At 43.9% G+C, this 15,018-nt stretch overlaps 1 protein-coding gene across 4 annotated transcripts; it reads right to left on the bottom strand.

Annotated features, from left to right (window-relative positions):
• Positions 1 to 1,033: 1,033 nt before the first annotated feature.
• On the bottom strand, positions 1,034 to 15,003 carry LOC113528158 (protein shortage in chiasmata 1 ortholog). 4 transcript variants are annotated; one of them, XM_053229154.1, is made up of 30 exons: positions 14,766 to 14,853; positions 14,395 to 14,456; positions 13,683 to 13,806; positions 12,882 to 12,972; positions 12,612 to 12,799; positions 12,271 to 12,430; positions 11,939 to 12,044; positions 11,449 to 11,596; positions 10,979 to 11,065; positions 10,203 to 10,338; positions 9,223 to 9,317; positions 8,897 to 9,142; positions 8,368 to 8,394; positions 6,966 to 8,054; positions 6,119 to 6,259; positions 5,759 to 5,923; positions 5,485 to 5,577; positions 5,183 to 5,352; positions 5,026 to 5,092; positions 4,865 to 4,931; positions 4,570 to 4,733; positions 4,171 to 4,282; positions 3,863 to 3,974; positions 3,500 to 3,621; positions 3,185 to 3,272; positions 2,763 to 2,894; positions 2,383 to 2,532; positions 1,743 to 2,013; positions 1,371 to 1,616; positions 1,034 to 1,253 (listed from the first exon to the last, which is right to left on the bottom strand). In XM_053229154.1, exons 2-30 carry the CDS (start codon positions 14,437 to 14,439, stop codon positions 1,168 to 1,170), a joined length of 4,728 nt encoding a protein of 1,575 aa, XP_053085129.1. In that variant the 5' UTR covers positions 14,440 to 14,456; positions 14,766 to 14,853; the 3' UTR covers positions 1,034 to 1,167. The 4 variants fall into 4 exon arrangements, with proteins under 4 accessions (XP_053085129.1, XP_034154783.2, XP_034154782.2 ...); XM_034298892.2 differs by lacking the exon at positions 14,395 to 14,456 and having other exon boundaries at positions 1,371 to 1,613; positions 14,766 to 14,998; XM_034298891.2 differs by lacking the exon at positions 14,395 to 14,456 and having other exon boundaries at positions 14,766 to 14,995.
• Between the last annotated feature and the right edge of the window lie 15 nt (positions 15,004 to 15,018).

Genomic DNA, 15,018 nt, shown 5'->3' with positions numbered 1-15,018 from the left:
CTGAAGTGGACATGTTCCCAAGCACACAGTGATTTGCCAACAGTTATGCAGCTCTGATGTTTGGTAATCAATCACAAACGGGAAAAGGAACAAGCCGGGATTTGAACCTGCAACCTCCGTGACAGGAGATGAGAGTTTTCCCTCATAGAGAGAGAGAGAGAGAGAGAGAGAGAGGGAGAGAGAGAGAGAGAGGGAGAGGGAGGGAGGGAGAGGATTGGAGTCTGGGCTCAGAGCCTACAACAAGTACATGTCATGATTTTTCTTAAACAACACACTTCTCTGTGCGTCTGTGATACACAGTGGAGGATAAACTCCTCAAAAGCTCGTAAGTGACTGTAGCTCAAACTTTCCCCTAATCACTAAACGCCTAGAGGTAAGCATGGAGCTTGAACTTCAGTTACTGACCCGAAGCATAATCTTTGACAGAAAAGAGTTTATTTTGTCTGAACACATCATAAATGTGATTATTGTGTGTGATATAGTCCCATGTGTTTCATCGCACGCTTTCTCACCTGCACTGAGGTGAAGGACACACTGAAGGACTTCTGTATAACTTTACACAGTGAACAGAGTAACAGGAGTGTTTAAGAGCTGTATTATCTGATCTGTGTATGTAGAGATATTCCTCCAGTACACAGCTTGTATGATTACAGCTCACTCTGTCAGATTAATTCATTGTTTATACTGAACATTACGTCTGCGCTGCTTCCTCTGGGTTCTCCAGTTTCCTCCAGTAAGTGAATTGGCTATGCTAAACTGAAGTGTGTGTGTGTGTGTGTGTGATGGATGGTCCACTGCCACTCTGAAGATACCTGAACGAATACTGAACATCACTGAGATGAAGAAGATGAAGAGAACACTGAGGAATTTTAACTTTACTGCTTTACACATCAGTCCATATTTCTCAGTCCATAGATGTGAAAGGATATAAAACCTTCAGTGACTCGGTATGTTATGTTACTGTTCCTATGAAGAACATCTCTCTCTCTCTCTCACACACACACACACACACACACACACACACACAACACACAACACATCTAATGTAATGAACATTAACTAACATGAACTAAACCGATTGTCTGTGAGCAGATGAGAAGGTGTACAATGGACCACGTTAGTGTGTGTTAATGCGAGGAGTGTGTGTGAGAACACGACAGCATGTGTTTAGAAAAACCTGAGTCGTGTCTGGCCATCACTCCGTCCCGGGACTCTCTCGAACAGAAGCCGTCCTCTCTTACACTGGGGAAACACTGCCACACACACACACACACACACACACACACAGACAGGTAGCTAGTGGAGGAGAGTAAAAGGAGTGAGACTTGAGGTGTAATATGATGTATTTAATGTCAGTGTATGTTGTGTACCTGTGTGTATGGCGCCCCCTGCTGGTCTTTTCCTCTCTGTGTATCTCTCAGGTACGTTGCTGCTGCCCTCCCACTGCTGACGGGACAGGTGGGGTAGGAGGGCAGGAGTCGGGTGAGCACACGGGGTCTGGGTGAACGGTGTGCAGGGAACGGTGTGTGTGTGTGTGAAAGAGAGACTGGAGATCAGAGACGATGCTTCCAGAGTCTGCAGCTCATCTGCTTCTCCTCCACTGAAATCCCCTGCTACTGTTCATACAATTAAACATCACTAATTAACACTGAGTGTGTGTGTGTGTGTGTATGTGTGTGTGTATGTGTGTGTGTGTGTGTGTGTGTGTGTGTGTGTGTGTGTGTTACCTGCGCAGCTCTTACCCCGTGTCTGTTCTTCAGCCGAATTCGGCGAGCGTGTGCTCGTCAAACTCTCTGACTCCGCCCCTAACCAGCCGCTACCCACAGTTCCAGGCTGGTGGATGAACGCGGGGCTGCGTGGCGCTGTGGAAGTGTGTATGAGGAACGGGTCTGAGTGTGTGTGTGAGAGAGGCTCGTCCTTATCCAGACCCCAGTGGTGGATGTGTGTGACTTCATCCTCACACTGTGTGGCAGCAGCATTGAGTCTGTGTGCAGCTGTACTGTCACTGAAGATCTACGTACACACACACACACACACACACACACACACACGTTTACAAGTCTCTGATTGTGTGTGTTGTGCATAGGTGTGTGGTGTGTGTATATGTTGTGTGTTAGTGTTAGTTATTTTTCAAGTTGTGAGTACAGGACGCTTTGACAGTATAAAACAGGAACCACTGAAGGTTCCAGCTGGATGGTTTTGGTACCAGGTGAATGGTACTGGAGGGGGCGGAGCTAGCAGCACTGCTTACTGCTGACCGCTTACACATGCGATGTGCAACAGAAACACTACTCTGTGTGTATTAGTTTGTTTTAGTGTGCTGATACCTTCGCACACTGTGTGTGTGTGTGTGTGTGTGTGTGTGTGTGTGTGTGTGTGTGCCTTTAAGATGGAAGGTGTGATCTCAGGAAACATCTCCTCCAGCTGAGTGTGTGAAGCTTCCAGCAGCCACTGTAGAGACGGAGCTCGATTCAGCAGCAGCTGAGCTACAACACAGTTCACACACGGGAAATACAGCAAACACTGCTCCTCCTGACACACACACACACACACACACACACACACACACACACACACACACACACACGATACACACAACTGTGTACAGTATATAGCTGTGATATTTAAAGTACTGTATCTAAATTTATACATAAACATGCACACACTTGGATTTAACACAAATGCTTTTTTTTTTAATATTACCTTAATGTGATTTATAAGCTTTACACACACACACACACACACACACACACACACAGTACCTCCGTAGGCAGCACGCTGAACCACTCTCGGTCGAGCCAGCTACACACATCTCTCTGTGAGCTGAGCAGAGTGTGGAGGCAGACTTGATGCACACACCGTGCTACGTCTGCTACGTCATACGCCAGCAACACCTAAACACACACACACACACACACACACACACACACACACACACACACACAAAGTGACATCACTGCTCCTGCTGTATCAGTGTGGTGAAACTTCAGAATTAGATTCGACGATTCACTCCACGTTCAGGTGGAGAACATGTAAGACAACACTGTTGCTAGGCAACCATGCAGCATGGATCCTGAAAGTGTTATTTTACTGGGAATGACGCTAGGCTGGAAAGCTGTTATATAAAACTACTAAAAAATCTTCAATTTTGGTGTTTTAAAAAAATAAATATCATGTGACTCACCTTAACATCCAGACCGTCGGACTTCTGTCCAAACAGCACCAAGGCCGAGTAAACTAACGCCAGGTTACTGAACACTTCACCACGCACACTGCACACGGAAAAGAAAAAAACTTTAACCATCATCCACCTGAATGTCTCAACATCTTAAGTTCTGGAAGTCTCTCTCCAATTCATCACCTCTGCACACATTTCAGAAAATTCTGACATAATAGTGGAACCTCACACCAAACCAACCAACCAATCAGTGAACAAGCCGTCACCATGGATACCGCTACCTCGAGAAGTTCAGGCGTAAGTGTGAAGTGTGTAACTCACAGAGCGCTGTAGTGATCGGAGCAGCGCAGTACGACCCAGCAGCGGCTGAACTGCAGCGACAGAGCCGACAGTCTCAGAACCACACGCTCAGCTGCGCGCTCCTGATCCAGCTCGCCCAGTTCCTACACACACACACACACACACACACACACACACACACACACACACACACACACACACACACACCATACAAATATACCATGGAGCGGGTGAGCCGTAAAGCCAAAATCTCTTTTTTTTTTATTTTGTATGCAATAACATGTTCAGACTTAGAAAACAGTGAGTGATGTCACCTACTGCACTGAGCTTTCATTAAAATGTCTCACGTTAAGTGACGTCACCAGGTGTGTCTCAGGATCTCACCTGCAGCAGGATGGCCGTGTGCTCGTCAACGGCGATGACGTCATACAGGTGTGTGGGTCCCAGCTGCTGTAGGGATGGAGGGTGGATCCTCTCCAGGAGAGTCATGTTATACCTGCAGCAGCGTTTCACACACACCTTAGAACTCTCACCATTTCATCAAACAGAACTGGGCTCAGAAAGCCATCTATCCACCTTCACATAATTTAAACATTATTCTTATATAATCTACATTCTGTTAATGTAGTGCTGTGTGTTTCCACGCTAACGAGTGGAGTAAACAGAGCTGTGCAGTGAAGTGGGGGACTGACGCTGACTCGAGCAGCTGCAGCAGGTCACAGTGCTTCAGTAAACCCTCTGTGATCAACAGCACAAAAGGAACACGGTCCAGAGGAGAGCAGCACGCCGCTGACGGGTCCGGATCTCACCACACACACACACACACACACACACACACACACACACACACAGAGTAAATTACTTTTACCTTAACACACCTTAGTGAGTACGCAGTGATGTAGAGACGAAGAAAGATAATACATTTCCGTCGGACTAAATCAAAAGCCTTCTTTCAAAATGAACACAATCCCTAAACAATGAATGTTTGTCTCGTCTTGGTCAATTGGATTAAAAACATCTTGTGGAAATTGTCATCATTATTATTATTATTATTATTATTATTATTATTATTGTTATATAATGTGAGACACCTGTAGGTGGCGCTGCAGTGGTGAAGCAGGTGTAGTGGATCTTGTTCTTTACGCAGATGCTCCTGACAGCCGAGTCACTCAAACACTGAAACTCGAACACGGCACTGAATCTCCACCAGGGAAACCCACACTGCAGCTGCTGCACACACACTACAGCACACCGACTACACACACACACACACACACACACACACACACACACGCATGCAGGAAAGAAAACACACACAGGCGTACATGCACAGGTACACTAAAATGCATTTACACACAAGCACACACACACACACACAACACACACCTGTCTGAAAGACTGTTGATGTCCACTCTGCTGTCCTGTTCTGGTGTTAATGCAGCTACAGAGTTTCCTACAGTGCAAACACACACACACACACACACGGTCCAGTTGCATCACTGTTCCCTGCTGTTAATCAGAACAGTTATTGATGAACACACACTGACCTGGTATCTGACTAAGAGCCAGCATTAACTCCGCTCTTACGTTCTCCACTGCCATCACAATCAGAATCTACACACACACACACACACACACACAGAGCTGTAGTGTCCCCTGCTCAACGAGCACTAACATTTCAGACACACCCCACAACCTTCTCACTTTCTGAAAGGATGTCCTCTGCAGCCAGGTGCTGATCTGCTCCTGCAGGTGCTGCACTCTGACCCGAGGCTCCGCCCACTTCCTGCTTAGATACTGCAGCACCTGAAACTTTCTCAGCAGCTCTCTCAGACCGTCCATCGTACAGGTGGCGTGTGCCTTCTCCAGATAACCTCACACACACACACACACACACACACACACACACACACACACACACACACACAGGGTTAACTCTCACAGATCATACACAACAGAAAACAGAGTGAGGACGAAGGTGTTTAGAGTTCAGAGGGTGTGTTTACCTGTTGCAGTGTTGAGGTCACACCTGAGCAGCAGGTCCTTTAATGTGACCAAGATATGAAGCAAGGCCACATCGTTATACTCACATTCCCTGCCTAACACACACACACACACACACACACACACACACACACACACACACACTATACTCTGAATTAGAACTCCTAGAGCTTCTGTACAAACACTAAACTACTCTATCTGCTGTGTTACTGACGTACAGAGTGTGTGTGTGTGTGTGTGTTGTTTGTTTAGTGCCAGTGTTGGTGTGTGTCTGACCCTGTCCTGTACTGAGCAGCTTCTCCTGCTGTTTGAGACAGAAGCGTGTGTGTTCAGGAGTCAGGCTGCTGAAGTCCGGATTTCTCAGAGCACCTGACTCGAGCGCTCTGCAAACAACAGGACGGGCGAGTGCACACAGCTCACAGTACGCACCTCTCTCTGTGTCTGCAGGAGAGATCAGACAGAGAGAGAGAGAGAGAGAGAGAGAGAGAGAGAGAGACAGAGACAGAGAGAGAGAGAGAGAGAGAGTGTCGCAGGACTCAGCACCCACCTTATCATTATCACCGGCATTTCAGACAGGTGATGAAACTCAAATTAGTGCAGTGAAGAAACTGAAAGAACCCGCAGCGGGGGTCGTACCTGTGGGCGGCACGTGTACAGTTTTACATTCGGATCTTTCCGGAACAGGACGGCTGGCCTCAGGGCTCTTCTTCGTCTCCGTGGCCTGCTGGAGCACCATCCTATCTGAACCGTCTGTGGGCTTCTGAGAAAGCTCTTCCACTGAAACAGTACAACCTGAGTGATGCAATCTGTTCATCACATCAGCGTTCAGACGTCGGTCAGAGAATTCAGCACCACCTCTGAAGAACTCCGACACCCTACACCCTTACATACTACACACGAGTCTAAAGAGATCGCTTATCCTGCCTGCGTCAAGGACAATTACTACAGACGTCCTCTGGAATAACTACAAATCCTGAAGATTAATTAGGAGATCTGACATTTTGGAGATTTCGTTACATATAAGAGAATGTTTAAACAGATTTTTTTAACCGCAATCACCACCAGATTGTGTGTTTTAAATTCCCGATTAATACCAAGACCAGCATAAATTTAGAGTACGTTATCACACCATGAAAATTTTAAATCGTAACACCTTTAGTGCAGAGCGACACCAAACAATGTGCTGAGGATTCAAGATGGAACTGTTTGGGACGCTGATCAACTCCGTTAAGCCTTTTGAGATAAAACGGTTGAACCTCTTGTTAGCTTCGTGTAGCTCTGGTATTAAAAGTAAAGAAATGACTGACGTGTAGATTTGGGGTACATGTAACATTTTTCTTGCCAAGCTATCACTTCAACTAGAAAAAAAATCCTTTAGATTTGATTGGTTGTCATACATCATCAATCATAAATATTTCCATACATAATAATAAATACACAGAGCTGATTATATTCGCCCTAAAAACACGACCTGTCTGTTTACCTGTGGCGCGCTGCGGGGTCACTTCAGGCCTTTGTTCTACCTGAGGCCTCAGGACACCTCTCAGCATCATAAAGGAAGACACAGGGTCCAGGTACACCTGAGGTCTGCGGACAGATGACCTCGTCCTTTTCCCTCCAGCGCTGCTGCTCGATGCTGAACGTGGTGTTCTTTCGTGGGTCACTAGTGAGTTCTGGGGCACACTGAGCTGTGTTGGTGTGTCTGAAGCGTTTGGAGTGTGTGACACTGTGTCTCTGTGAGTGTGTGGGGTTGATAGAGAATTCAGCACAGTAAAGCTTGTGGCTGGAGTCTCAGGAAGGAGATGAGTGGGATGATTTGCGGGATTATTAAACCCAGGCTGAGTGTGTGTGTTTCGCCGCTGTTTTGAAGCAGTGGCTTTGTTTGGATATGCGTGTGCACGTCCTGGCGTTGGTAAGGAACCTTTTCTGTTCTGGGGTGTGCTCTCAGGAGAGAGATCATCGTGATGATGTGTGTTGTTACGGTTCTCTAATCGCAGCTCTCTCTGAGCACTTGTCGAACATTTCCTTGGCGTAAAGCGCAGACTCGGATCTCTGTCTGCGTTCATGGTCTCAGAAGAGACTTTATCTGGATTACTCGTGCTAACAGTAGTGTTTGTACAAGTGTTCAATGTTGTTTCTGGGGTTTTTGCTGAATAATTTTGAGCAGCTGAGTATGTACAGTGCAGTCTGAAATTTCTCGTCTGAAGTGTCGCATTCTCAGGGAAAGTATTTACGTTATTTGTACTACTCTGATTATTATCGCTACTAATCAGCTCTCTTTGGTTGTCTCTTGTCAGTGGAGTGTGAGTGACTGTGTGTGACGTGGGCTTCAGCAGACTCGAGTGTTCGGCCGTGTTGTTAGACGTATCATTAGGATGAGTTTGAGTATTCCTGCTCGATGGATGGCGAGCTGCTGGACTTGTCTTTGTCCGAGCACGGTCTTTGGTATCAGTGCTTCGTTTCTGAGAATCATGCTCCTGTAGAATGAACCTCACAGTTTTGCTCCTGCGTACACAAGCAGGAACAGGAGTGTCTGTAGCTCTGCTCTCTACAGTGGGTGAAGCGGAGTGCGCTAACAACAGAAACAGAACAGATTAGCAACTATCTTTACTAGCTACATGCACAAACCAGAGGCACTAACGATCTCTGCTACTTCCTTCCAAGCTTCATTCTTCTTCATCATGTCTCTATACGCTCTCATTTAACGAGAGGTCGTATATGACAGGATAAGATGAAACTAATTAACTGCAGGTAGTGAAATGAGAGTGAGTGGGGAACTGAAGAACCTTCGGACCACACGCATCGTAGGATTGGTCCGAGGAATCATCGAGACAATCATCTGGATTTGTTGTCAAACAAATAAAATAATGATAATGATAACTTACCCACAGTTTCAGAGTCTCCCAGCAATTCTAGAAAACACACAGAATGATGAATATGACACTGACCTTTTCGCTTTCGCTTTGTACTAAAATGGTCTTAGGTTTGAGAAAAGCCGTGTATAAGTGTTGTTTTTTTTAATATATATATATATATATATATATTTCCAAATAAAGTGACACATACTGAAAATGAATCTCTACTGCAGCTGCAAACATCGTTTAGATTTATAAACAGTTTTAACCACACCCACTGCTGATGAACATGCTTTTGGTTAATATATAATCTGATATAAATGCACATTTTTTTTTAAATTAACCTGTTTTCCACAGATTTGCGATTAATTTTTATTAATACTGTGATGTTTCCTGTGTCGGTCCCTGTGTAATGAAGTCACTGTGTGTCACATCTGACTGACCGTGTTATTAAAAGCACTATATAAATAAAGAGTTATTGTTATTTCAAGACCTCATTGAAGACCCATGAATGTAAATAAAAATAAGGTGATCCAGCGCACTACTGTGATCCTCTCACCATCTATCTGAGTGAGAGAGAGCGGAGTGAACTGCTCCGTCGTGTCCACCTCTGGCCCGGGTGTGTTCACAGCTGGGTGTGTCTCTGCAGTCAGTGCCTGTGTGAGAATGGGGTCAGGGGTCGTCAGTGGGAGTAGCGAGGGGAAGCGGGATGCGTCCGTGTCGTGGCATTCCGGCTCAGCATGCAGACAGGAGAGCAGCTCGGGGAGGGACTGACGTCTCTCTGGAGGCGCAGGTATCCGCGGCTCTGCAACGACACGCCAAACAACTGCCTTTAGCGATGTTTAATTATGTAAATTCACACTGATTTACATGAGAACTACTAACCTGCCAGCAGAAGCCTAGCTACACACTGAGGATGCTTCTCTGCCACCCACACGTCTTTCTCCAGGATCTCACGCTCACGCTCCGACAGCAAACACCTGCAGAATCGTCAATAAATCACATCATAGCAGGGCCTGAATTTCCCCCCTTACATGGGTCACATGGGGGGGATTTAAAGATTATGGGGGGAGAATAAATTTTGACACATCGGGCTAAATTAATAATCTTCATTAATTTATGTCTACAGATTTTAATGTACGGTGGTTTTCAAAACAGCTTAATAGCTAAATGTGTCATGCTCTCCTCCTCCAAACTGACATTAAGAACTGTATTAAAGCTATATATTAATGCGGTTGAAACATGGGTCGTTACGTGAGAGAGGATTAATATCAGTAAGCAGGACACTAGTTTTACACACTGTCTTATGTTCATTCATGTTAACTTTGGATAAAACACGCATTTAAGACAGAGAGATGATGATTTTCTCGCGCTTCGTTGCGGCGGTGTTGAGTCGGCAGGCGCGCTCTGTCCGCTCACACACTATAAAGAGCAAAACAGCATTTAATGTTTGAATTTCGGGATTAAAATAATATCGTTTGGACTCATTATGACTCAGAATATTCGAGCGCGTCGCACGGCCTTGAGTGAATAAGAGGAGTGTGATGCAGGCCATGGAGAGAGACAGTCAGAGACAGTCAGAGACAGAGACGGCCGGCTGTGTGCTGCGCTGTTTGTGGAATTCAACTCTAAAATAAAGACACTGTTTGAACCGGTGATTTCTTTTTTCGCGTCTGTTGATGTATTTCATAATTTGATCTGAGATGAAGCAAATACATTTGTGAGGGAATTTCTCGCATTATAAAAGTTAAACTTGGGGGAATGGTTTAAATTCTAGCCCTGTCATAATGTAGGATATATCAAGCTTTACACAACCACATGGGTTTAAAAAGTTCATGAGAATAAAAACAACAGTGGTGCGTTACACTGTGTTGATGGGTGACAGCGTCTCAGCTGAGAGCTGATTGGAGGACAGAAGCAGCTTCCAATCAGGAGAAGGAGGAGGAGGAGGAGGCGACAGAATCAGGTCTAACTCCAGTTCCACACTGGACCTGAAAGGAACTGATCAGGACACAAAAAGGGAGATTAAATACAGAAGTGTGACCAGTGAGATGATACGGTACTGTGCACTGTGCAAAAGTCTTTTTTTTTTTTAGTACAAACTTTGTTATAGATGTTTATTTTCTGACTTCTACATTATTGATTCAGTACAAAAACCTTTTAGATTCCAAACATTAGTTTTCCAGCACAAAATGAAACGTTACAGAAAAATGTTTGTATGTCAGTAAAGAAAGCAGCAGATTCCATAAGAGACACTTTTCAGATAAAAACAGAATGAAGGCTGCTGGGTTTCGCTGCAGAAATAAGAAGCGAGTCGACAGTCAAAGTCTCCAGAAGAACTGTGGCTGCTTCTGCAAGATGCTCAGTAACACTTCCAGCTCATTTCCTTATAAAACTGCACACACTGCACCTCAGATACTGCTTTATTTATTTAAAGTGAAGGATCGTCACATTAAATACTGACTTTGTTTCATTTATTACTGTTTACTGCTCTTTATAGGATTTTTAATGTAGAAACATTTAATTTAATTATTTCTGAAGGCGTCTTTACTCTACGGCATTTCTTTCCATGTGCCTAAGACTTTTGCGCAGTACTGTGTATATTTATAATGGATTATGATTTCAGAAAGCTGATATATACGTGGAGAGATTGTCCTTTCAGGGGCGGAGTCAGTGATGTCAGTCTCAGGAGCACTGAAAGTCTCCCACTCTGATGAAGTTACCATGCCTGCAGAAATCATAAATCATTATTATACAGAAATATAATGTTTAATTATACTGATTTAAAACCACCGCACTCTCACACAGATACAACTAGACATGTGCCTGCAGTCAGTAATGCGTTATACTGCAATATCACACACACACACACACACACACACACACACACACACACACACACACACACACACAGTACTGTTACTGTATTACAGACACTACAGAACACTATCAACGTTTTCTATAAATGAGTTAAATAAGGTCTGTTCAGTTCACACAGCACAAGCGCTCTTATTGTAGATAAATTTAGATTTATTTGTTGAGTCTGTAGTTTCGCACGTGATCACGGTTCAGGAGAATTCCTGAGCAGACGCAGGTGCTGAACGAGCTCACCTCTCCTAAGAGTGTCTAATACAGAACCATGTTCATCATCTGCTTCTGGAGTCAGGTTCAGAGCTTCTCGCAGTTGGACGAGATGACACGAGACGAGCTCTCGCGTCCGCGGCATGTCGGTTTCGATGAAATCTGGCAGCATGAGATCCTGAATAATAAACAACAACATACAATAAAAGCATACCTGTGAAAATAAAGTTATTCAGTGCAGTGTGACCTAATGGAGTCGAGTCAGCCAAAAAGCCTTTCACTGTAACGACAACAGAAATGATCACAAACCTTATTTGCCTTATTAATTGATTAATAATAATAATAATAATAATAATAATAATTAATAACAACCACCACCACCATGGTGTAATCAATATCATACAGATTCCATCAGATTCACCCAAACCAATTACTCACACGTAGAACGTGAGTCAAACTGTCATCAAGAAATAATTTCTCCAACGCTTACGCTTCAGAGCTGCACGCAAATCTCATTCACCTCTGCGTCCAGAATCGTCTCTTTCTCAAAGTCTTCAACATCCCACTGAGGAGAGGAGCAGCCAGCGAGTGCGTCACAGGGCGCAGCAGAGTACGGAGAGAACTCCCTGCAAACGTATTAAACACAAACATACACGCTGATAATGAAACCTGAACAGTTCTGAACACGGCTTTGTGTTACGCTGCATTCTGATTGGTCCATAAAGTGCTCCTGAAGGCTACACGCTGATTATTCCAAGCTGCAGGTCAGGAATAATTTCCATCAACAGTGTTGATTTGGAGAGGAATGAACACACCTGAGGGATTCATGTGCGAAGGATAAGTGTTAAGTACCCGAGCAGGATGTGTTCAGAAAGCAGTGATCCAGTCTGACGGAGATCCAGTAGATCTGACGCAGGATAAGGTTTTAATCTCTTCAGTAATGTGGTGAGAGAAGGGAGAAAACTCTTCAGCTGATTCTCACTCATTATCACCTCCTCAGGAAGGAACAGGTCTGAGAAAGACAAACGGAGAACGCTCAAACACTCGACACTGCGGCACCAGACGACACGCAGGACTGGACGCCAGACTGGAAATTCCATCTTCATACAGCGATAATAACCTCGTCTTTTATCAGGATTAGACAGAAAGCAAACCGAACATCTCTCTGAGGCTGTAGGTGTGACAATGCTGACCTTGCTCACTGAAGTAAACCGAGTTCACATCAACCTCAGTAAAGGTCTCTGTCCACTCGTCCTGCTCAGCTGCTCTCTCTCCTCCGTTCAGCAGACAGAGAGCTTCCTGCGACGCCACACACCTCGGAGACGCAGGGTTCGAGCTCGGCACCACGTCCTCCCCCAGCTCGCCCGTGCACACCGTAAACCTGCACACACACACACACACACACACACACACACACTTAGTTACACTGATACCAAACACTCCAAGACCAAAGCAGATCGTACCTTTCCACACACTCCACTGGACGCAGCTCCGCCTTCAGATAATCTACCACAGATCCCGTGTATTCCAGCTCATATGGCGTGCCCAAACGTCCTGTCAGAGACGGGTACGAATGAGAGAACTGTGTCTCAGTACACCTTTAATCATGATTAAGTTCCTATTAGCTTAGCTTTGGAATTAAACCCATGGATTGGCTCAGAAAAATAACGGACAAGTCTTAAAAATAGCAGTTAACACAGTGTAGTAAAGTATAGTGAGCTAGTTAGCTAGATACGTGCGTTCATAGACACAAATTAGTCGATAAATTCCTGTGGAAAATGTTGCGTGATGTTGCAATGATGACGATGAGCTGTGGAGTTTTCTCTTCACATCACACATAAAAAGGTATTATTCGATTATTCGAGTCTGGCAAGCATCGTTATTTCCTCTAGATACTTTTAGCAGTGCATGTAGTAAGCAGGAGGTGTATGTAGATCAGCGTCCTGCTGCACTTTGCTCAGTTTTATTAAAAGTCCTGTCGTCCGTGTATGCTAATTAATCTACCTGGTAAGGGTCTGTGTGTAGTGCAGCAGGCGGTGGGAGGTAGCTACGTCGTGCACAGAACCATCATGAACATAAACATCGAATAAAATCTTACCAAAAAAACAGCTCTTGCTAATGTCCATGGTCTGTCACAGCGTAACCGTTAATATTTAAATACGTTGAAATACTAAGTAATGAAATAACTGCGTCAAGTTAATTAGAACTAAGCTGTATTTTTAAAGGATTTTCAGAGTGACAGTAGAGACTTGTGATTTCCTGACCACACCACGGCCGCCTGTACGAGTCGTCCTGAAGCCTCCCTGAGCGTGGGCAGATGTTCTGGTCCAGCTGGATGGGAACCGGGAGCGCCAGCGAGCTCATCGTCACCCTGCGTCCTGCTGAAGCCTGTCGAGAGATTTACTGAGCTCCAGGTCATTTATCATACGATACAATACAAAAACATGAACTAATGCCAGAGACCCTTCTTTAATTAATTGTATAATATTGTGTATTTTTTTCTATTTCTGTTCAATTTGTTTATTTGTTTGTTTTCTACTTTTTTTTCTGGGGGGGGGGTCTTAATATGTTAATTGTTGTGTTTTTTTGCTTCCTTCTTGGCATGGAAATGAAAATAAGTTTTTTATCCTGATTAAATAAAGATTACAAACAACAACCAAGAAAGTGTATAGTTTCAGGCTGAATGAATGCGTCCAACATAGCTACTGATGTGTTATTGTGTAAAATGTGAATATATTTACATTCATACACTACATAATGTAAAAAAAAACAAAAACAAAAGAAATAAACAAAAACAGTATATTAGTGTAAATATCGCTTAAATGGCCTATTTAGTAATATACATACACTGCACACACTAAAAGCCTGTAGATTTGAACTAGATTACTCATTATATTATTTATAACCTGTCTGTGTTTTATAAAAAAAAAAATAAAATAATTAAAAACTAAATTGTAAAACAGTTGATTTTTTTACCTCATAGTTGTAGTCAATAGCTCTGTATTTCACAACTAAGAACATGGCTCACACTGAACACCCTGTAAAACGCAGGGAACTTTAATATTTATATCCACACATGATATTTTACAGAGAAAATCCGACAAAACGTTAATCTGAGGTAAATAAATGTATAAAAAAAAAAATAGTCAAAAACAACCAACATGAAGGAATACAATGAAGCTGAGTGGGACAACTGAGTTAACCTGGTTTATCTAGCTAACTATCAATACCTGAATGGCTTTAAATGCGTGTTTTTATATTATCATGATCATAAGAACGTTAGGACTTAATATATATAACGTTATAAAAACAATTTAGACCATAATTCGACGACAAAAGTGACAAACCTTCATTAAATACTTCAACATGACTGGATTAGCTATCAGGCTAATTTTCATTCCCTCAGGACACTCGCGCGGGAAACCTTGCAGCGCGCGCTCCACCATGGCTACGTCCCAATCCCAGTTCTAGTGTACTAAATAGTACGCGTCCTATGTAGGCGTGGCTCACTGCTCTGACAAAGCCCTTCACAGTGCGCGGTTTGGGACGCAGCCACACAGCTGTAAACACGCTTATATTAACAAGCCTGTTATAAATTAG

The sequence above is a fragment of the Pangasianodon hypophthalmus genome, chromosome 24 (genome assembly GCF_027358585.1).
Source record: "Pangasianodon hypophthalmus isolate fPanHyp1 chromosome 24, fPanHyp1.pri, whole genome shotgun sequence".
NCBI lineage: Eukaryota > Metazoa > Chordata > Actinopteri > Siluriformes > Pangasiidae > Pangasianodon > Pangasianodon hypophthalmus.
This window is presented reverse-complemented; position numbering and strand designations above follow the sequence as displayed.